We start from the raw sequence: 25,080 nt of genomic DNA on the forward strand, positions 1-25,080 counted from the left end.
TACCTGCACTTCTATGTTTACATTTAAGGCACTGCGTGTTGGCATCAGTGTGTAGCATGTTATGCCATGGCCAACTACTAAAGCAGACAAAAGACATTGTAATGAAAAGATAGTTGCCTCTCTTGCCAGATAAAGTAGCACATTTGGGCTGAGGTAAACATGGGGACCCACTTCTCAGTCTCACTCAAAAGTAAGATGCATTACATTTGCAATGTGTGCTATTTCATAAAATATTGCAATCATTATGGTTGAGCACAACATACATTTTAGGTCACCTATAACAGATTGAGCAACTTCTATTGAGGACGATGGCCTAGAGACACTAAAGTGTTGTTTCAGTTGTAAGATAATTTTTGGGTGCGACTGCTACTGAGAAAACGTCTTGCATTGGCTACCCGAGTCAATGTAACTTCCAATAGTGTGTGACATACCTCCATGGAACCCCACCTCCATGGCAACAACAATGTGAGTACTACTGCTGGACAGGTATTTTAAGTACTTCAAGTGAAATTTACCAAATGTAAATTATTTTTACAATCCTACAATTAAATTAGCATAGGTTATGACTGTATCTGGTGAATAAAGTCCTCTTCTCAATGTACTCTGTTTTATTTCTAGGGGTTCTTCAACTTGGCTCTGCTTCATGAGGAGGGATTTATGCTACAAGACGATGTGCTGGAGCATTTAAAAATTAATGCAACCGCCGACCCTGCTGACGTGTCTATACTTTTACAGCTTTATGAAAGGTACGTTTATGTTTCTGTTAGGCACTACATTCCATAGCAATTGTCTCTGGCATCTACATTATCTGCTCATTCTAGCAGTACCTAGTGAATTAGCTGCAACCTGTAGAGGTTCACAAGCGCCGTGCAATCTAAAAGGGGATGGTTGTGTGATGTTGCTTCTCTGTCAGTGGATCCTTGTTACTATTTGGAAACACTAAAAAGCAATGCCGGATCCTGGAACACTTCTAAAATAGAGAAAGAAACTTTCCCCAAACCCCCCAATAAAAAAAGCATATGTAAAGACAACATATCTTTTCTAATGTGTATGTTTTAGAGACATTATTCCTGTTCCCTTCAGTAGCCCGTCAAAGTGAATCAGGGGTACTGTGGCTGTGCTGCTTGCTGAGATTATAGAAGCTCTTGGTTGCTTAAAGTGACAAAGCACTTTTTCTTCTGTGTCAGCCTTTATGATCATTAATGCAATTTTCTTTTAGTTTTTCTGTTGTTAACCGAGTTGAAGGAGCTAAGGTAATGTAGATAGACAGCTCTTTTTTTCTAAACTGGGATTTAATTTTGTGATTTTTACTTTGTACGTTTGTATCAAAAGTAAGAGAAAAGCAAATGGTGACTTTACATCAGCATTATTTGTTTCCTCCATACTTCACAGTTGCTCCTGAGTCCTGTATGTGTGCAGTAATATTCAGTATTTATGACCAGTGGCAGCCATTAAGTACAGCTTGGAGGGAGACTGGCGACCCAGTAACACATGTACTCACTTACACCCATGAATGCACATGCAGAAATTCGAACACACTCACACACCCCTTCACAACACTTACTCACAAATACACATACATTCATACATGCATACAACAAACAGGCAATGAAAAACACTTACCTGCTTCAGCTCTCGGGGAGGGAAGCCTTTGAGTTGCCAGGAGGGTTGGGACTCATTGGCAGACCTTAGGTCACCCCGTGAGGGGAGGCAGCAGTCCCTACCTCTCACACAGTAGGATGAGGTCAGAGATACTGCTAACCACCCCACCAACTGCTTGAGGAGGTATCAGTGATAGACACTCTGCCCTGGGCACTACAGGGCCTAAAACTGAAGCACACAGGTAGGAGACTAACACTGATGCTCTCCCCTGTCATGAGAGGGAGGGCCTCGAGGACCTTTGCTGAGCTGAGGAGATCATGCCCGCAGGAGGGTGACATCGTCATCCCAGCAAAGATCAGCTTAGGCACCCAGGGGAGAAGTGTGGCTCAATGGTTAGAGCGGCAGACCCTGATGCAGAGGTCTAGCCCAGGATCAGGGTTCAATTCCCCGCCTCGGCGGGGTTTTGGGCTCAAAATTCCACTGACCTGATAATTATCGCCTCGGTGCCTATTCCAATCATGGAGTCCCACTCTGCAACTCTGGGCAATAGCTTGCTTAATCTCGACAACGGCCCCCACAACGCTAAGGATGCCTGGCCTTCACCCTGGGGGTGCCCAGGAGTGGACGCCTCACAGGGAAAGCCAGGACCGGTTCCACAGCGGTATTCGTACAAGCGCCTTGAGACCCTTGCGGGTGAGTAGTGCGCTATACAAGTATCAATTTACAATTTACAATTTTACAATTTACAGGGGCCTGCACATTCAACACGTCTCATTCCTGGCTGCCTGACCTGCAAATAAAGAGTGCCTGCCAGGCTGACCTTTGTTCAGCCTGACAGACACTCTTCATCCAAAAAGTGCTGGGGCATGGCCACTCTGCCCTTAAGGACGGGCTGCTGCTGTGTACGAATTTAATGAAGTTAAATATGATAGACGCCCAATGTTAATTTTCGTTACTTGGCCCCGATTATGAGTTTCATGGCCTGAATGTGATGCGATATTAGTAGCCGATACGCCCCAGTTCAGCTGCCATAATTATGACCTATACTAATTAAGCCTTTCAAGATAAGGCATAACGTGCTATTTTCCATGCAGTTTCCAAAGTAAATATAAGCGTGCCGATATTTGACTGCAGAAAGTAGGTGCAGACTTTATTGCTTCACGTTGCACATCAGTTGTGAACCATGTGCTAACTCTTTTTGGGGAGGAGTTTCAAAGTTATGAGACAATCATGGCTAGTGCAGTGCTTTATGCCACTTAATGCTTGTCTCGTTGCGCCGAGTGAACCAGAATAGAGGGACGAAATGAAGAGGCCAGTGAAGCTGGAACATTTTTCAGAGTGGGTATGCTGCCATCCCTGTTAAGTCACTGAAGTCATAGGGATTGTGAAAAACTCAAGGGTCCAAAAAGAACAAGTGTATGTAGCAAACGAGTCATGTCCATTCAGCCAGAGTGTAATAAGGGTGTCGAATATGGCTGGTGGGCCGTTTTGGAGCAGACTTTTAAATATGTTAATTTAGCATGGTATGCTAGCACTCTATAATTTACGGACAGCACATTATCTATTGATATGGTCACAAAATGTTCATAGACGTGCAGTTTTACTGATAACACCTAGGACCTGATGTAGGTAGGCATTTACTGGTCAGTAACGGCTGAATTCGGCCATTACCGACTGGTAAATGCCTTTTCCAATGTATGGGGCCTATTTTTTACCGATTCAGTAATTTTACAGAATTGGTAAATTTACCGATTTGGTATAATACCGAATCGGTATATTTACCGATTCGGTAAATCCAGATGAAGCTGGCACTTCAAAGAGTGCCACAGGCCCTTTAGGAGTCGGTATTTTCCACCAAATCCTATTGGGTGGTAAAATACTGAATTCAGGTTTACATGCACATCTGTGCATGTACACCTGTGCCATGTGACACACAGACATGCCCTTAGGGCATGTATGTGTGCCACATGGCACACAAGCCTGGAATTGGGGTGCTACAGGGTATCAAAGTGACACCCCGTTCCCCCTTGCAGGAATCAGTATTTACCGATTTAGTAAATACCGAATCAGTATTTCCCATTGATTCCTATGGGCTTCAAGGCCAATAGGAATCAATGGGAAATACCGATTCGGTATTTACTGAATCGGTAAATACCGAATCTTACAGATTCGATAATTGTTAAATAAAAATTACCTAAATCTGCCTCCTTCCAATTTACCTACTCTTAAATACCGAATCGGTATGATTCGGTATTTAAGAGTAGGTAAATCGGAATTACCTACATCGGGCCCTAAATATTGCACGTACATCAATGTGAGAAAAATTAGGTTCCAGGGACTAATGACCATTTGCACATCAGTAAGTAAAGTGTCTAGATTTGTATTTAATTTTATTCAAAATGTTTGCTTCCATTTCACTACAGAATTACAAAAAACAGTGCTTCATATGTCATCATCAAAGCTTTATTTCGATATACAGAATATCATAAAAGCACTTAGAAATATAAAACCACAATTCATATACATTACATTTAAAAAAAAGTACATTACAATAAAACCATTCATATTTCAATAAATAGTTTAAAAACATATTAAACATTAGCAGCTTTGTGGGTTATATTTTTAAAATAATCCAACTAATACTATGGTCATCTAGTAGCCTTCGATCTAATCAGCCAAGCCCAGCTCAGAAATTTGGCCACCCCACACACTAAGGTTGTACTAGTGTCAGCCTTAAGTATTCTGAGTGCAGAGGAATGATCCCTGGTTCCAAGCAGTAAACACACTGGTTTTAGCCATTTCTGTCTGGGTTTTGCATAGGCTGGGCATACAAAGAAGACATGAGGGATGTTTTCAGTGACACCTTCACAGATTGGGCAGTCAGGTGGGGTTTGATGCGGGGGCTTCCACTTACACGTATAGTCACGGAGGGGAAGGTTTCTCAACCTAAACTGGATAAAAAGGGATCTGTCTCTTGGTTTCTTAATGAAATCCAGATAAGGCTCCAAACGAGGCTTTAATTTATGCTGCATGAACGCCTCAGTCAGCCTCCCTCGGTTTGGGTCCCTTAATTCTTTTTCATCAACCCACTTCCAGTAGGCTCGTTTAGTTTCATCCTTGGATAGAGAAACCTCAGGCTCCCAATCGGTTGGCATGCCAGATTCAAGCAAGAGCTTCTTTATATTGCGAATCCAGCTAATTTTGTGAGCACCATAAAGGTTCATAACTTCTTTCAAGCCATCTAAATACTTTGAGAGCTCGGGGGTCCGCCATAACATGGCCCAGTATAGAAGAGGACGTAGCCTAGCTAAATCCTTAATGGAACGGCGACCCAAATCGCTCAGTAATGCTTTGATGGGGGTACCCCTTGGTAGCGATGTCAGCTCCCTAAAAAACGTATTCTCAGAGATGGTCAGGGCAACAACACAATCAAAGCCCCACAGCTCTGCGCCGTAAAGGGCGCAGCCTACAGCTTTTGCAGCATAAATTTCCAAGGCAGGATCGATGGGCTTAGAGATGGATGTGCGATGTTCTCGCCCTAATGCTCTGACTACCCTTTTGTGATTTAATACCATTTTATCTATGTGAGGTTGCCACTTTAAATTATGTGAGATTCTAATACCCAGGTAATCAAATTCGTTTACGCGTTCCAGTGACACCCCATCTAAGGAGAGGGTGGATCTGGAAGCCTTACTTGGGTTAAAGTAAAGGAGTTTGGTTTTTGAGGTATTTATGACCAGGCCCCTCCGCTCACAAAACAGACAGAAACGATCCAGCAGCCTTTGCAGACCCACAGGGGTTTTTAAAAACCAACAGCGTGTCGTCAGCAAAGAGGAGGGTAGGCACTTTGTCACCTGCCAAGACCGGGGCATCAGCGTTTATTTCGAGCAGAAAGGAGACCACACCATTCACAAACAGCGTGAAGGGTGTTGGGGCTAACACGCAGCCCTGACGTACCCCTCGATTCACAGGTGTGCTTTCTTAATGTCTGGTATAATTTGAAATATTTGTACTATACATTTACTTTTAAATTGTTGGTTTTAGAAACAAATTACATCTTACAACCTTTCCTTTCACATTCCTTGCACTCCAACAAGATTGCCACATAGTTTAATTTACAAAATCCTCTCATTTTGCAGTGAGAAACGAAAAGTGAACACCAGTTTCCATATTAAACAAATTTACAATACTTTTTCAGAAGACATACCCTCATATTTGACCTCTTGCTTTGAACACACAGCAAAGGTAGAAAGATCAAGACAACATTTTAAGGCATTTTTATTACTCACTCACCTTCCGAACTCCAGCATGATAATTTCTGGGGGTGCTGAATCACCCTCTGTACACCTACTTCCAGCGGCTATGGAGAGGTATGCTTGGATGGAGTGGTTGTCACCAAAACACTTCATTGGGAGTGATAGTGCATATACTATTCTAATTTTTCTGTCTCCTTTTTGGGCACTTGCTTCTTGTTATTTACTGCATTAAAATATACAAATGGTTGATGCTTGTTACTTTGCCATTCTTTATTCTCCTTTATCACTGTTGAAGGCTCTCCACTCTCTTAGGAAATTGATAGTCCTTCAATGTGAAGAGTAATGGTTTAGTTAATGCATTCATTTTTTAGGTCGAGCATAAGCGTGCATGGTCTGTTTGCAAGACCTGCTGTATTCGATACAATCCACTTTTTTCCCACCTTCTGCTGCCATAGGTTCCGTCCAGTGTCGCTCCTCTTGGCTACTGCCTAACTGGTTCACTTGACCGATACCTCACTTCCGTTTACGGCTGAGGAGCACCGGCCAAGTACAGGTTTCTTACGCATGCATTCCTTATCTGACCTTTGGGGGAACTCTTTATTTTATAATTATTGCTTTCTGCCAGTGGCGGATTTCTACTGACACCGCCATCCCGTCTGCTTTTTAATTGTTCTTTTCTGCTGCCAGCAGTTCAGAGCGTCATACAGAAGTACATAGCTATATGCATGCACGTCATTCTTTATATTCCAGCACGTCGCCCAGTGTTCTGTCAACAAAGCCAATAAAATTGGCTATTTATCTGCTTCTGACACATTCCTCTGCAGTGCATTAACTGTCAGTCAAAATGTCACTTTATTAGGTTAAAAAATTTTAAACCATCAAAGCATACACAATAAATTCCTTTTTTACTATTAGTCACATCACTGGGTCCTAATTACATATTTTACAATATAAATTGGTGAATACATATATACAATAAAAAGGTTTGTCTCCTGAAGGAGAGTTAATAGTTTTTAAAAACCCCAAAAATTTCGCATACAATTATATAAAAACTATCTAATAAACTGCATGCGAGAAATGCAGAGTGGGGTAATTATGGTAGCAACATTTTCTTTCGACATCTCACAGCGCCTGTGATGTAGCTCGCCACCCCAAAACATATCACAGCAGATCCTAACATTTGCAAATAGACCAGGGCTGGTCTGGCCTGTTCAAAATGACACCCTCTTAATAGTGGGAGAATAAATTTCTTTCGCTGCAGTACATAAAATTTACAGAAAAAGGTCATATGGAGGGTATTTTGTTCCGATTTGTTGTCACATGGGCACAGTCCCAACATCCCACTTTTAGCAAATCCCCTGGGGAAGGATAACAGCCAGGGCAGCATACCATGTTTAAACCTTAGCAGGACAAACCGGTGGAATGGCTTATTTGTATATGTTAAGTACGGCTGGATCTCAGTCCCCGTACTTAACATAACAGATTTTCTGACCGAAGGTTTAGCCAATTCCTCCTCTTCCCTCTGGACCTTCAACCTGTTTAAATACTGGGATTTTACTGCCTTTATCATGATTTTACCTAGGGCCCTAGGGTTTGTGAACAAGTCAGGGCTACCCATTAAGTCTGTTTGCATTTTGATGTTTCGAATCCATGGTATCGCCAAAGCCTTATCTAGGGACAGGCAATCCTGAATAACTAGTTGGTTTAGGTTCGGCGCTTGCTGTGCTCAGATCCTTAGCCATCCTAGTAACGGTGCTACAGCAATCTGGTCAGAGATATAACCAGCCCCCAGATCTTCATGCACATTAAAACATGCTGCGGACTGAGGAAGCGATAGGACTTTCCTAAGGATAACATTTTCTACCGTTTGGATCTCGCTTGAGTTAGTATAGCCCCACACCTCAATCCCATACAACGCCATGGGCAAACACTTAGCGTTATAAATTTTCATAATGGCCGGTAATGGCTTACAGCATAAACATTTAGCCAAGCCCAACAGAGCCCCTGTTGCCCTTGCTAATGTGTTTTTTTTAAGCGCACGCTGCGCGACCCATGATCTTCTATCATCAAAAACTATACCCAAGTATGGGAAAGTGAGTACTTTACTAAGTTCCATCCCCTTGCAGACAAACGAAACCCCTTTCGCCCTTCTGCTTCCTAGCGACATGGTGTGTGATTTTTTGACATTAGTTTTTAAATCCAGGGAGTCCATAAAATTTATAAAGCAGTCTAACAGGGATTGTAAGCTTAGTGCAGTCCTGGCTAGTAGTACAGCATCATCTGCATATAATAATGCAGGTATCTTTTTTTGACTAACTCTAGGGATATCCTTACATGATAAAATCAAGGCTTCACCCAACTTGTTTATATAGAGTGTATATAGCAGAGGAGCAAGGATACACCCTTGCCTTACCCCTCTCTTTACCGGCCATGCATCTGTCAAGCTCCCATCCTTATTGTAGCGAACTGCTGCACTGGTATCTTTATGCTTATCAGCTAGAAAAGATATCAGTACTGGGTCTACTCCTATATCAGACAGGGCACTCCAGAGTTTCTGACGATTTACAAGGTTGAAAGCAGTTCACAAATCCATAAAAGCTAGATGTATACCCCCCTGCTTTGCGACCGCGTTCTTCCCTATCAGAAGATGTAAATTGAGGCACTACCCAGCAGTGCCTCTTCCCTTTCTAAACCCATATTGTAGGTCTGAAATGACTGCATTCACTTCCAACCAGTCTGTCAGCCGCTCCAAGACTACTTTCCCCACTATTTTGGCAGCTGAGTCCAAAAGAGAGATTGGCCGATAACACGCCGGATCCTCTCTTGAGCCCTTTTTAAATATTGGAACAATCACTGCTTTTCCCCAAGACACTGGGGGACCCGCTATGGTAGCTGCATTAAAAATGGAAGTTAAAACCTTTGCCCATAAATGCGAGTCTGCTCTGTAGAGGTCTGCCGGAACCCCGTCTGGGCCAGGTGCTTTCCCATGTTCAGTGGACTCAATGGCCTTCAGCACTTCCTCTTCTGAAAAAACTATCTTCCCTAACTGAGTGACATCACATTGATACACGGAAGATAAATTGTTTATTTCAGCATATAGGCCGCCATAATGCTCCACCCACTTGTCTGGAGGGATAAGGCAGTCCTAATTAAAATTTTCTGTCTCATTGAACAGAGGGCTATTCATTACTTTCCAAAATTGAGTGCTACTTTTCAGTACACTCAATTTGGTTAGCTCCTCCCATGCCATGTCTTTCAACTCCAATTTTCTTCTTTTAATCACCTTTTTATAGGCCCTTCTTGCTTCCGCAACCTTCTGTGCATCCTTGTCACGCTCTTTAAGCACCTCTATAAGTACCGCGTGGGAGTCGCTACAGGCTTGGTTAAACCAGTTTTTTAATTTCTTGGGCCTTATTTTACTTTTCCTGGTAAGGTTAACTGCTACCTGTGCTGTAATGCGATTAAAAGCGAACAAAATCTCCCTGGGGTCTGAATTACCTCCTAAGCAGGTCGTCAGATCCACAGTATTACTGCTATACAGGTTTTCCAGAAAGTCACTAGAAGTGACCGCCTCCCATCGTAACCTGCGACCTTGACATTTAGGGGCTATATTAGATTTTGAAATAGTGGATGAGACAGATTCAGTGTTAAGTACCTTAATATTGATTGTCAAGGTGAGTGGATTATGATCACTATAGCCTCTCTGTGTGACACTAAAAGGACCTAATAATTCTCTCAACAAACATGACACAAAAATATAATCAATTGTAGACTCATTACCCTGCCCATTAAAAGTTGGAACAGGGCGCTGACTTTCCCCCTGCGCTGGAGCAAACAAACAAAATAATGATAAAAAACTCTCCAGATAAGCCCCACTCCTAGTGTGCTCAAAGTGAGTGACCTCAAATGGATCTTCCTCAGAGTCCAAATTCTGAAGACATTTAGTGTGACAGACATGAATATTAAAATCACCAAGCACTAACAAATGATAAAAAGTGTTGTTGCATTCTTCATAATCATCCAGGAACCCAGCTAGTACATGTAAATGTTCTAATTCATCATTCCTCGTAAAGGAATTATAAAAGTTTACCACTAAAATATTTGGGAGGTTATCACCCTCCAGTCTTACTGCTAAAATGTTAGGGGAGCTTGTCGAAACTAATACAGCTTTATATAGTAGTTTCAAACTAAATAGCAACATAAGGCCACCCCTAGGTCTCCCCATTCTTGATGGAGTTGCAAATTTAATAAATGAATGGAACCCATCCAGGAAATAACTTTCTCTGGCTTCCCATGTTAACTGCAGAGCAATAACATGATAACCTCCAAGAAGCGACTCCCAACTAGTATCCCCTCTTTTCGATCTTAGCCCGGCGATATTCCAGGATAGGATCGCCAACTTGTTCATAGACATGGCGGGACTTAGTTCCTTAGGGTCAAGCTGCTGGCTGTATGACTGTTAAACCATATGAAAGATGCACTTCTGTTGAATGTACATAGAACTTTCAGGCTTTTCCTAGTGGTTGGAGGAATAGTAATGTCTCTGGGATTCCCATAAACAGCTTCAGGTGTTCTTCTGGTGGTATTTTCCAGTCTAATGTACCTGCACTCACATGTGTCAGGAAAGGTATTCCTTCTAGTTGTCAAAACACTGTTTTCTTTGACCTAGTGCCTCAGATTCTTGGGGCCCCTGTTGACAAGTTGTACGTCAGACAGCTTGATCTTTTGTAACATCCCATGTTTCTTTTCCAGGGTATTTGATTCATATCTCTTGATGTACCATTGTCTTAGTGGTAAGCAGGTCCTTTCCGCTTGTTGTGGTCTTTCGAAAGGAGGTCTTCAGCAGGCCAACATGTACTTTTTTGCATATGGTGCTTTTCTCTATTTGTTCCCTTTGTACTGATTGTGTCTCCTTTTGCGCATTCTTTTTGGCTGCTGTGGGGGTGCACACCATGCCTGGGCTGGCTCAGTTCATGGTGTGCTGCTTGCCATCTTGGCGGTACCTGTTTCCTAACCTCTTTTTACCATCTGATTTCTGGAGTGGACTTGTTGGCTTTCCTTTGTGGAGAGCATAGAAATGTTCCTTGCTGGTCACTACAGCTTGTTGTGGTACTGTTGGGTATGGGAGTGCAAAGTCTGGATTGCAGCCTTGGTCCATTGCTTTTCATTTTTGGTTGAGGATTCCATCATGGGAGAATCTTCCTGTGAAGGTTTTGATGTGCTATGTGTCTTGCCTTTTCTAATTGTGAATGTTTCTTATTTGAATACTCTATTGCTGTTCAGTAAGAATTAAGGGCTATGCTTACTGATTTAGGCACATGGAGTGTTACAGATTGGTTGCCATTGTAGTCTGTATTCACTTCTGTGGTTGGCAGCCCATCACTTGACCTTGTGTTCTCCCATATACCTGCAGTCTTTGATGGATGGCTAAGTTCTGGCGATTCCCACCCTTCTCCTTGTCGCGATGTGGGTGTCCATTGTGACCCTTGCTTCCCTTTCTATATGTATTCCTTATATGCACATGAATGACAGGGGCATACCCAAAAAATCCACAATACAACTTTACATTCTTATGTGATTGTACACAACACTATCCAGTAAATTGAATAAAAGATTGATGATCCGAAACATATGTAGCTCCTGGAATGTTATTTATCAGCAATCTTTTGTTCAACTCACTGGATATCATCATGTATAATTACAGAATAATGTTAAAATATATGGTGGACTTCTTGGGGGGGCTTTAATTCATTTGGATGCTTTCTTTAATTAGGGTTCTAGAGTGGTTAGCCCTGAGAACTGGGCATCCATGTTGTTGGAACAACATTGAGTACAACGACAGTTAGCACAACCACTCAAAGCAGCAGCTTCAAGAGTATTACAATAAGTCTTATATCTGCTTTTCCATTAGCCAGCAGATGTTTTGTTTTTGTTATCTGTTGTGAGATATGCTTGTAGCCTTCTCATGTCATTTCAGGTCGCCCTCCCAGTGGCTGTTCATTCCTGGAAGTTGTGCAAAGTATGGATGTCTAATTTTGCCATTGCGTACTTGTGATACAGCATGGTCAGCTGGGTAATTCAGGAAAAATACCTCTTACAGCTTGTGTACATGTAGCCACACAGGAGGTCATCCCACTGACCTTTGGAGTACACTTCCTTGTCTTGGTGGTAACAGGTCCAGCCTTGTAGGTCTTCATACAGGTCTCCAAAAGTAAGCCCAGTCTTCATGTGATCACCCACAGTTCCAGAGAGTGGTCTGTTGAGCTGTGGATGAGTTGTCACTTTTGTTAATCTGTGCTTAACCCTCTGGTAGCTTGGCACAAAGCAGTCAGGCAATGTGTAAAGTATTTATGCAGGACTTCAAGCAATCTTAAAATGAAAATACAACACAAGAAAAATCTTACTCCAATTTAGTTAAATAGAGTAAATTGTAATAAAGTATTTGAGACCAAAATGACAAAAATCCACTCAGTAGAACTAGAGATATGCAATTTCAAAGATAAGAATTAAAAAAAAGTGCAATTTCAAAGCTAAGAATTTAAAAAAGTGCCTAGAAACACAAAGCACCAGCTATGGTTATGTGGTCACGCCGGACCGGGATAAAGGTACAAGTTCAGGTGGACCGCGATGGAGCGCAGGCCGTATACCTGGATCAAGTTAGGCCAGCTGAACAAAGTCCTTGTATCCTATTTGTGGAGCGTTGCGAGATCCTGCATTAAAGATTTGTAATGCAACTGCGATTCTGACAAGGCTCTGGGACTGCGATGCGGAGTCAAACATTGTCATTGAGGATGCCAGAGAGGGGCTTACAATGCAAAATCCTGCCTCTAAATTGTGCCACGCACTGGCTGTTCACGAAGATGTTGCAGGCTGAGATGCGAAGTCCTGCATTATCAGTGAGGATGCCATTGACGAAGGACTCGCGATGTAAATTCCTGTGTCAGGGAAGCATTGCATGGTGGTGGTTTGGGAATGCACCACTCTATGGCTGTTCTGAAGCAGAACTGCGTGGAGATGCGTCAAGCTGTGTTGGTTCTGCCCATACGACCACAGCTAGCCCTGACCACAGCTGGCCCTACTTTCAAGGGTTCAGGATTAAGATGACACCACTTGGGAAATAGAACACACAGCAGACAGAGTCCAGGTGCTGGGTTTGATGAGGTTGGAGCTTTTTTTGTTCACGAGGCTCTGATCACGAGATCAGCTAACTAGCTCTTGAAGTCACGCTGATGGTCCCATGTTTAAGATGCAGATCTAATTCTTTCATGCAGCAGCACAACAGAGTAGCAGTCCTTCTTGCAGGGCAGCTCAGCAGTCATTCTGAGTCTTCCAGAGGTCCAGAGCTGTACTAAAGAGGTGGGTCTGAGAGTCCATTATGTATACCTCATGCCCAGAGGTGCTTGGAATTTCCGGGAGTCACAAAGGACTAGTGTCAAGCCTTTTCTGAGTGTGCTCAGGCAGAGGATTTTATGTTGTGCAAGTATGGTAGGTGACAGCTCCTTCCCCCATCATGTCCGAGATTACCCATCCTGCCAATACCTATTCCCCCTTTGTCTCGTTGTCTGGGAGTAATACACAAAGACCAACTGCCAGCTAACATAGTCGTGTTACCCAGGATGCAGCCTGCAGGCACCTAATGGTTCGGGCAAGAAAGTGCCAACTTTCTAAAAGTGGTATTTTCAGAACTTTGACTTAAAATCTGACTCTACCATTTAAGAGGGTTTTTAATTACAGCTCTCTAGACCTCAAACTCAACTTGCTTCCAATTGAAAGTTAGCACCTATTAAATGTAATGAGGCAACCCAATGTTATCCTATGGGAGAGGTAGCCCTTGCAGTAGTGAAAAACGGAATTAAACATTTTACACTACCAGGGTCTTCATAACACATAGGGTGCACTTTGTCTGTTTCTGTCTTTAAATAGGTGCGTGGTGCACAAACAGGGATAATGTGCCCTATTACAGAGAATGTGCTGCCCTGGGTGCAGTGCATTCAAGTGAAATATGGAGCAGCTGCTTCATAGCCGCTCTATGTTCACTCTGCAGGTGGCAACCCGCATGTATTTTGAGGATATACTGGAGGTCCGTTCGCAGGCTGGTGCAGTGAGTGATTGCACCTGCATGAAATGTGATGTGTTGGGGGTTAATGGGATCACCCTTTTTTTCCTCCAGAGGACTGCCATCAGGGTCTGCCCTGACAGTCCGCCACCATTTTGTGGCACATTTTCAGGGCCCCTCCTGACCACTTCTTTGTCTTTGTGGGAGCATATACCCCTTCCAACCCCTTGGTACTTTCTGTAATACGGCCCCAGGACATGTAAAACGTAAACGTACATGTCCAGCTTTTTAAATACCCTGCACTCAGAGGTGAAAGGTATATTTTGCCAGGCCGAATTGACAATTTAAAACTGAACAGACAGTCTGCAATGGCAGGCCTGAGACATGCTTTCAAGACTATCTGGATTAGTAGTCCTGCAGGTCCACTAGCAACATTTAATTTACAAGCCCTTAAATAGGGACTTGAATAGGGACTAAATGTGCCTATTGTGTGTAAGCCAATGGTAACATGTTTTAGGGATAAATCACAAGCATGTTCACACTGAGTAGCGGTGGTAAGGTGTGCAGATTCCTAAAGCCAGCAAAGCGAAGTCAGCAAAAACAGGAGGATGGAAAGCAAAAAGTTGGGGGAACACCTTGCCAAGGATGCCAGGTCGAACAGGATTCATTTCTAAAGTTCTAGATGGATGAAAACTTGCGAGTATCTAGTAACTCTGAGATGGGCAAAGTCATAAGTTCAGGCTGACTGTGATGGTACGCAGGTTGGATACTGGAGCCAGGTTTTTCCCTGTGAAGCGTTTACCTTTGCACTGTCAATGTCCATGCAAAGAGCCTCAGCTGGAACTTCACACTGGCTGAGGCCACAAGAAGTCCATTGTCACACAAGGAGCAAGTCATAGCTGAAGCTTCACATTGGGGGTCGATCAGAGGGTCCCTGTTCATCACTAAGAGCGAGTTTAGATACCGTTGAGTGTCACATGGTCAGTGTTTTCTATTGCATTTAACGCAGCTGCTGGTGGCGGTTTGTTTTATTGGCGTTTATAGAGGGACCTGTTGATTAGAGGTCAGTCAATCTGGATAAACACATTTAAGTCTGTGCTCCCACGGATTTCACAGCAAGCACCAGTTGGCGTCGACTCGTTCACAGGAAGGTGAGAATAAAGACTTGGGAGGTGAGCACCTAGAAAGATACCTTCAATCTGATAGATTTAAGCTTCATGCCCCTTGTCATTGTGTTTTACCTGAGGAGCACACCATTACTCCAAAAGCCCAGCACTACGCCAATCTTCAAATAGTGGAGCAAAACCATTGGTTTACCCAGTGTAGTGATTTAATTTTGCATATATCCAGCGGCACAGCAGCTCTCACATTAACAGTGGAATGGATTGCAATTGCCTATGCTCCTTCCTGGCTAAGGGTTTAGCATACCATGGGACTGGATGTCCAGAAGATTTAATTCCATCCTTTTTCTGTGTCATTCCATGTTAGACTGAGAACCAGCCAGGTCTACGGCCAGATGCATTTACTTTAAACAGTTTCGAACATAACAGAAGAGGCACTCCCTCATTATCGTCATTCCTGGTAATGTAGCTTAACATTTGAGCATGCTTACGTATCTGTGCTTCGAAAACTACACGCGGAGGTCCGATCTCACTACCACCTTCATTTCCACCCAGGGTTTTTGCGAAGCTCACCAGCCCTCCCTCTGCCCCCTGTTTGAGATCCTGTTGGCCACTGGGCATCTCCATCTCTAGTATCGGTAGAAATGTATATTAATCCATGGTCTGAAGCCACACAAGCATGAGAAAATATTCACATACATTATAGAGATGGGTGCACAAGATAGAATTCGATATGAACACAAACTGGGTTAAATAGATATACAGTTTGAATGAAACATGGGGCTCCATGGGTGAATTATAATCACTTGTTTCACTGGTGACAGCTCAAGACACAAGATGAGTGTTTTTTCCCACAGCATGGGAGAATGTTCCAGGTGTGGGTGTTAGGGAATGTATGTTAGGTGTTAGGTGATGGGTCTGATGACCTACTGGGATACTGAATGATTTTATTTCCAGATGTTTTTTTGCAATGTATGGCTCAGGAGAGTTTTAATTTTGATTGTAGTTCACTTTAACAAAAACAGAGATCTTGAGTTGAATAGGTGGCATCCCTCAAGAAGGCGTTCCACGCTGAAGCGCGCATTGAGATGTGAATGAACATTAGCCACAGCATCATCAAAATACAGAATATTTGGATATGTGATTTTCTAAAAACATGAAGATCAACGATGTGTAACAAAAAATGGCAGGTTGTGTTATTAACTGCAAATGAGAGATTGTGATATAAACTGTAATTGACTCCTAAGAGAGTAGAATGTATAAAAGACATAGAAATACCCAAGACTAATCAAGATGTTTTTTTTTTAATAAGGCATTAATGGGTTTTAAATGTTTGATGTAGGTGTTCAAGAAGTATGAATCCGTATGAAACAGAGCGAGAAGGATGGTTTAATTGAATGCAATCATGATGTATGGGATATTATCCATGCAAAGTGAAGAGAAAATATATATGTTAATAAATAATGATTGTTAATGATGGGATCGCTAATAAAAAATATAAATGCAAAGTAATTGTTTTCCTCTCTGTGGCATACATTTTTTTCAAATGAGTATTCGAATGTGTGAATTGAAAGATTATGCTTGCCATTGTTGTACTTTACAATATCAGTGCTAAGAGCTGGTCATCGCTGGAGCTGGGCATTGACAGGAGATACAGTGGTTGCTGCAAAAGTGGATGATTGTAGCTTAGTCGAAGAGCAGGTCGTTGATGGAGCTTCGGATCGTAAACATCATGGGCAGTCATTTATTGACACAAAGAGTCCGCTTGTGGACACAAGAAGCCCAAAACCTCTGGATTTTCACCTGAGGTTCAATTTTGAGAGGCAGGAGGCCTCAGTTAAGTCCGCTTGTAGTTGTGGCGATATGTTCTTGTCAATGCGAAGAGCCAAGAACCTCTGGATTTTTACCTGGAATCCAGCTCTTACAGTTTGTAAGAGTACACTCTGACTCCAGCCTAGGGTCCAGGACCTGGTGGCACCTCTTGTGGACCAGGACTAACTTAAGAAGAGGACATTGTGGGGCTCAGACATGTCCAGCTGGTGCCGGAAATATAGGCAGTTGTAATAAAGACCTATGGAGATTGTTGTGCCCCTGTAGCTCAAACAGGCAATCGGCAAGTGACCCTTCACCTTGGAGTCACTTTTAGGGAACGTGGGTTCATGGCTAGCAGGTCAAGTCTCCCCTATTCAGAGAGTAGGGTAGCCCTTCTCCTAAATCTTCCACAGGCCCAGAAGTGTTCCGATTAGAGGTTCTCAAGGTGCCACATTCATTTCTGGTTGGTGGATATCCTTGGCCTAAGCCCAAATTGGTTCTGGTCAGTTCTTCACCTTTTCCTGGGTTTGGCTCCAATCTGTCTAATGGAACACAGGCAAGGCCAGGTGTGGTGTCAAGTTCCTTTAAGTGTGCTGCTGGCAGGGTCCTTTGAAGTGTAATCAGGGCAGGGCACAATTCCTCCCCGGTTATCCTGTCAGGAGAAGTCACTCCCTCTACACCCAGCCCATTCACAGTCTTGTGACCCTGGACGCTGGCAGAAAGGCACCTTGGCTTCAGGCAGAAAGATACCAACTTTCCAGATTTGGCATTTTCAGAAAAGTCACTTAAAATAGGACTTTAACATTAAAGCAAATTCTAATTACAATTCAAATGACTGGAAAAGGCGTTTCTGTATCTGTTGCCAAACTGTTATTAATGATTACGTTTAATAAGGTAACTCAGTGTTAGTATATGGGAGAGGTAGCCTTTTAACAGTGAAAAATGACTTTAGGAGTTTTTCCACAGTCTGGAGATCTGAAGCTTAAGTACACGTGTCCTAATTTTTCAATGCAGCCTACCCTATGAGCCTTTAGTGCTTACATAAGGGGTGGCTTATAAGAATTAAAAAGGGAGGTTAAGGCCTGGTAAAATGTATATTTGCCAGGTTGAAATGGCAGTTTAAAAACTGCCCTACAAGTTGCAGTGGCAAGCATGACATGTTTACTGGGCTACTTAAGTGGGTGGCACAATGAGTGCTACTGGTTAAAAGTAGCATTTAATGTACAGGCTCTGTGTACATTTGGTACTACTTATGAGGTGCTTTAGCAAATTAAACGTACCAATCAGAGGGATGCCTATGTTAACATGTTTAAGGGAGAAAGCACGCACACTTTACCACTGATTAGTAAGAGTAAAGTGCACAGAGTCCAAATAGGGGTTCATCAAGGATGTTAAAAACTCTGGTGACCCTGCAGAGAGAGCCCAGTCTAACAGAACCCATGCCACCTTTTGAGCATCTACTATTTGCCTTACAGCAACCCCACACAACCACAGTGAAGTAAAATCCAGTATCGTACAACCCTTCTGCCCTTGGAGTTTGGAGGTTACTGATTTGCTATCGAGAGGAGATGTTACAGAAATGAGCATCCTCTACTTCTCCACTACACCAAACTGTTTTGGGGATCAGCTTCACCTCCCACTGGACTGGTGATAGCACCTCCTTACGTACTTAGGGATTGAGATCTCTGACATTCTGCATCCTTGCTTTTGGGTGTTTTTAAATTTTTCGTTGGGTTGGTGGCATCGACCACTTCTTGCCAACTGGGCTGTTGGACTTGCAGCATTAGGCATTCTTGTCTAAGCGTCTTCTTTTTTCTACGCCTTTTCTGTGACAGTTGTTTGCTATGGTCTTGAGGTATGTAGAGGTACGTCCCTTGAGTTAGGCTTGTACTTTTTGATGTTGTTGCTTCTTTGGTTACTGCCAGTCTATCTGGTGTCTGATGTTTTTTTCAGGATGTGCTTCCTGTCTGCCATTCCCTAAAGTTGGCTAGCTCAATTCTCTCTTCATACCTGCCTCTATTAAGAACTGCTTGGGTATTGAGTCATTGGGTGAGGAATCTACAGGTAAAAATATCCATCAGACTGAAATGATCACTTTTTTTATGTAACACACTTTCTGGTGCATACACTAATCAGATGCAGATTCCTGCCCAATCAACTGACCTCCATCACTTTGGAGTATTTATTATATTTCTTATATAGTATTTTGTTGGTTCTATGCACAGTACCATTTTAATCTTCAAGGCTATTTTTGCCTCTGAAGGTGTGGGGGGAAAAGCATGAGAAGTGACATCAGAGGAATGGGTGGTGCACAAACGGCCTTATGATGTCTTATCTTGGTAGGTGCCAGAATTGGCTTGGAGCCTTGGTATTAGTGCCGAAGAACAGTTACAGATTTTCTGTATCTATTCTGGCACCTGGGGAAAATTCAAGAGTTGATGAATCAACAGGTGCATAAGTAACTAACACAGATTGTTACTGACAGTATCCCATAGCAAAAGTGTATGTTTTGTTTTAGGGCAGTCTTGTCCTTAGTCTTCTTCACATTAAGAAGGTGAACTATGATAGTTATGCATAGTGGATAAGCTATGGCACGTTTGAGTAATAATGATTCATAAAAATATCAGATGTTGCTAATGGAATAAAGAACCACTATGTTGTCTTAAGGGTTGAAGCGCGTGCACAAGACCCTCTTCTAGCAAACTTATAACCTGAAAACAACGAATTTTCAACTAGAAAGCAACTGCATGACAGTAATACTATCAATGTTTATGGAAACTATAGTTTACATTTTGGTCTTTGCTAAACACGTAATTTATTCTTACCAAATTCGTTAGCTTATCTCATTGTGAGATATTTTATAGATTTATTTTTTAGCCAAATTCATGTGGCGCCTGACTTTTTATTTATCTTCTTAACTCTATTCTATAAGAAATCAAAGTGCAATTAAAAAAAAATATATTTGTCATTTTCAATTTCTCCCTCAACATTTGACATATTTCTTTGTTCCGTTTAGGTGTCGCAGCTTGAGTAACGAGGAATCTATCAGCCCGTGCTCCTTGGCCTTGTCTTACTTTTATGTGAAGGTTATTTGGGAGAGTATTTCAGAGTCTTCTCTGGTAAGTCATTTTCAAAAAATGGGGTTAACCCAAGGTTGGTCCTGGACCTGAGTACTACGTGATACAAAAGACAGTGGTCCTAGAACCCTATTCACAAAAGCAATTAGTCAAATGACATAGTTCAACTCGATTCCTATGTTAATAAGGGAGCCTAAAGCAAAAGTTAATGGCAAGCTCTTACAACCGTAGTCAATTATTTAAACATCAATTAAACAAAAAAGATATAAACAGACAACAAACCCAGATTATTTTTGTATTCACCAAGTAATTTAATGTATTTAATTTGGTGAAAGCTCGAGAAATATTCAAGAGATAACAGTTAAAAGATGGTTGCTCCAAAGGGGAACGTGCTAGTGGAAAGAGGAGTGCTCAGTGTAGGTCTGTGAAAAAGAAGGGAAGGATTCAGTGGCATAGAAGAAAAAGAATTGCGGATTTTAGAAAGCAATACAAACGGTTGTAATTCACCGTCATATGCAGCCTAGCTACACATCTGTTCATCAACAGTTTGAATTTCATGTACAAATCCAGAAATAAATTCCAGTTTCGCACGATAAGGGACACAAAAAGGTAAGTCAACAGTTGTTGACTGGGAGACTGAATGGTTATGGACTGCCAATGAGCAATACTAAGACAGGGGTATAAGGTAAGACAATTGACTGCACTACATCCACTTTCTCCTGGTCTAGTTACGTTTGTGGGTGCCAGAAACTGAAGCCACATACCCCTAGGCTTCCAAAGCAAATGCCCAAAGGCACTTTTTGCAATACAACACAATGGTTCAGCACACCATACAATATATAGTAGCAATATTGATCAAATTAATGATATCAGTAAGCCATGGAATTTTCTTTCCTGTTTTTATTCCAAATCTTCACACACAAGTAGCCAACGCGTTTCGTCCGAAGGACTTCTTCAGGGCTACAATAAACAAATATACAAAATATACATATTATACAATGCTACATTTACAATTAAAAACCTAAATTCTATACAACATGAGTGTAAAAAATCTTTAAAGTGCTTACTACACAGTCCATAAACAAACATGGCCTACTGACAAAAATATAAAATGTATCCTCTTTTGAACAATAAGATCGATACCACAGTCTATATTGTGCAAGAGCTTAAAGTGCAAAAAAAGCTTGGTGTCATTTTAAGCCAGTGATTTTTCTAAAGGGTTTCATATTTTAATCGAACAGACAACTATTATTAAAAATAGAGGCAGGGAAGGAGGAGTTTTCAAAGTTTTTATGGCTAGGTCCACAGGTTGGCCATAACTAAGAGAAAATAAAGGACTATGTCTTACCGAAAATTATCAAAATTACGTCACGGATTATGCGTTCCAGGGCTTTGTCATTGAGAAAAGTCTTCATATTATTTAGTGGAAAAATGTCATATTGTGAAAAAGGATCTGGTGTAAGTTTTATATGCTTTATACATTTGTTAATAGTTTGGCCAATGGTTTATTAGCCGGACACAACACATACCTTATTTTAAAATGGACTAGTCAGTTTTCTTCAAATATTGTTCGGGTGGATACGTGATTGGAAAGATGCCAAAATTCACATCCTTTGTCAGTGATATCTGTATTCACCCTAATAAAACGGAGTGAGAACTAGTTTAAAGCCCCAGGAGAACAAGTCATTATCATGCATAACATGTAGATGGTGATCTTATTATAATTACGATCTCAAGTAGGACCTAGGAGTGTAGGGCCATACAATTATTATTACATTTCCCATAGATACGGAATGGAAAATAAGAGCACGCTGTTGCAGCACTGCTGCTTAAATCAAAACCGCATTTAAGCAGTATTTGTTAACATAACTGAGAGGGAAAAGAAGTACCCGCCCTTATTTTACGGCAATAAAACATAGGTGCAGATGGAAAAAGAGAGCAACTCGGTTCGGCAGTAAGCAGTGTTTGCTAACATATCAGAGAAAAGGAAGGGATCACCCACCCTTGTTTAAAAGTTTAATTAAAAAAGGAACCCAAAAATGCTAGAATAGCCATTCTACCGGCAAAAGTTTTAGCAGCCCTCCCAAAGCATCACTTACTTGAACGGTCGTCACATCTAGGTTCTCCCCGGTCGCAGCCTCGAGAATGGTAGTTCGAGCATTTGACCGGGGTGGACACGTTTAAATAGCCCGCAAACAAGTATCAGCTGCACACAATTATTAAAGACGCCGCGCCGGTCCATTCAAGTGCAGCCGCCATTTTAGAATTTGCATAGAATGCATATATATTATGGGGATAGATCCTTATTTTCCAAAGATCGTAAGAGATTTTGTAATATTAACGGAATCCATTCGATTTTATTTATTAGAAATGATTTTAGGTATTATATGTTATTTTTAGTTGTAAATTCTAAACAAGAAATTCTATACGGATAAAGTGAAAAGTACGATGGTTAATACTACATGTTTTTGAAAGCCATATCTGGTGACACTGTAGTATTATCAATACATAATACTCAGTTGATACATGATATTATCGAAATGTTTTCGTTAATATTGTGTATGGCAGTAGTGAATTAAAGTTCCCGATTCAGGCGCCATTTTGAAGCAGGAAATAAAATACAAATTGTTTGACCTGATGTCGAATTTTAAGAATTTAGTGTTATACCACCGAAATCCCATACGTAATTTAATAACTTTAAGTGAATTATATTATTTAGGGATACAAAGTTTATAAAAGGGATATGCAAAATACGTAAATACGCTGTACTTGTGAAATTGTAATCAACAAAGTACTGTAATGATCTAAATATATAGCGCAATCTTCAAACATGATGTTTAACAAAAAGTTTAATATTTACACTGTTAAAACAGAGGGCAACGATTTTTTAGGCGCCATTTTGGATCGGGGAATAAAAAGTGTTGTTTACTAAATCTGATGTGAAAGTGTATTCTCTTATAGGACCTGCATTGTTTACACTGGGTGGCCCTGGATGGTTCTATTATTTAAAGACCAACAACATGCAGTTTGTTGCCTTTTGCCATACTGCATTACAAAGAGTTTAATTACAAACAAAGTTTATCAATAATGAATGGCTCATTAATTTACATATTTAAAAATCATTCATTTTAGACAGCATTGGGGCAAGAATAGCATTCTTCCATTAATATTTCTCTTGAAGACAAATAATATTACAGAAAATGGTATAATTCATTATTGATGTTAAGTCCTTTGGAAATACTGCGAAGCCGACAAATCCATGCAGCTTCCCTTTGTCTGAGCATTTTAGTTCTGTCCCCACCTCTTATTGGTGATTTGACATGATCTATACCAAAAAAACGGATATTTGATTGATCAGGGTGGTTCTCATGAAGGTGCACAGATGCAGGCTATTTATCATCTCTATTCCTTATGGCTCTCACGTGCTCTTGAATACGAATTTTCAAATTTCTGATACTACTGCCCACAGATATTATATTACATGCACACATAATGATGTATACAGTATGGGTAGTATTGCAGTTGATAAAAGAATTTATAGAGAATTCATATTCAGTGTTATGTTTGAATTTGGACTTTCTGTGTATGCCAAATTTGCACATATTACAGTTTCCACATGTGAAGAAACCATTCGGTTTCTCAGGAAGCCATGCTATTGTGCTTTTTTTCTTCGCATTTTGAACGTAGCTTGGGCAAAGCATATTTTTAATTGTTTGACCCTTTTGGTAGACCACCTTAGGTTTCTCAGCGATGGTCCCGAGCGGCAACTTTGCTGATTGTAGAAAATGCCAATTACGTCTAAGGATGTTGTATATGTGGTGACTTTGCACATTGTATTGAGTTATAAAAGGGACATTGTCAGTTTGAGACGAAATTTTATTCTTCGGTCTAGAAACCAAAGTGCTCTGCCTGTCCACTTTTTGTATTTTCTGTTCAGCTTTTTTGATGTTCTCTTTAGAATACCCTCTTTTTGCAAAATTAGTCTTTATTTGAATTACATTTTCTTTAAATGAATCATCAAGGCTGCAGTTGCGCCTTGCTCGTATCATTTCCCCATAGGGGTTGGCATTAATAGTGCTAGAAGGATGTGCACTTTCGGCATGCAATATACTATTACATGACGTGGGTTTTCTGAACATGGTGCTGTGTATCTTATTGTCTCTATGGAATAATTTTAGATCCAGGAACTCTGTACTCTCTCTGGAATATGACATCGTTAGTTTTACATTGAATCTGTTGTTGTTCAAAAAGTGCTGAAAAGCAGTCAAATCCTCAACACTTCCATTCCAGATTAAAAGGATGTCATCTATGTACCTTGCATAGAAAATTATACTGTCCATCCATTGCATGGCCCCAGGTCCCCAGGCATGCTCCGTCTCGTACAAACCCATGAAGAGGCTTGCATAAGACGGAGCAAACCTGGATCCCATAGCTGTTCCACATTTTTGCAAGAACCAAGAGCCATTATGTAGAAACACATTCATGGTCAAAACCATTTGTGCCATATCCAATAACATCACAGAGTGGTCTAGATGGGAGGCACTTCTTTTATACAGGAAGTGTTTCAAGGCTCTCATACCATAGTCAGTGTGGATACAAGTATAGAGGCTTTCTACATCCATAGTGATGAACATTAGTTCATCACTATTCCACTCAAAGTTATCCAATTTACTCAGCACATCCCTGCTGTCTTTTAAATAAGCTGGTAAATTACATACAATCGGTTGGAGAAAATTATCTATATACTCTGACATGTGTTCTGTAGGACAACCATTCCCAGAGATTATCAGTCTTCCTGGAGGGAAGATCCCTCTCTTGTGTAACTTTGGTAGTATATAGATATATGGGTGTCTACTGTCCTTAGCCTGTAAATACTTATATTCTCTGTCTGAGATTAACCCTGTTTCATGCCATTCTCTTAGTCTAACATTAATGGCTTTCTCAATTTTTGGGATGGGACATTCTTTTAGCTGTTCATAACAAGAATCGTCACTCAATTGTCTATCTATTTCACCTAGATAGTCCTTAAGATCCATTAAAACAATATTACCTCCTTTGTCAGCTTCACGTATAACTAACTCCTTATCTTCTTGCAGATTTTTTAGTAGAGCCAGATCTTTTTTGGAGAGATTGTAATGATGGGTACAATGAGAGCG

At 41.2% G+C, this 25,080-nt stretch overlaps 1 protein-coding gene across 1 annotated transcript in view; it reads left to right on the forward strand.

The window, feature by feature from the left end:
• The window catches only part of SEL1L3 (SEL1L family member 3), a 519,344-nt gene that overhangs the window by 472,194 nt on the left and 22,070 nt on the right, over window positions 1-25,080 (forward strand). The window contains exons 21-22 of the mRNA XM_086964007.1: window positions 619-746; window positions 19,864-19,966. Coding sequence (XP_086820133.1) covers window positions 619-746; window positions 19,864-19,966 — 231 coding nt within the window. The remainder of the gene's footprint in view (window positions 1-618; window positions 747-19,863; window positions 19,967-25,080) is intronic.

This window comes from Lissotriton vulgaris, chromosome 3_2 (genome assembly GCF_964263255.1).
Source record: "Lissotriton vulgaris chromosome 3_2, aLisVul1.2, whole genome shotgun sequence".
Taxonomy (NCBI): Eukaryota; Metazoa; Chordata; class Amphibia; order Caudata; family Salamandridae; genus Lissotriton; species Lissotriton vulgaris.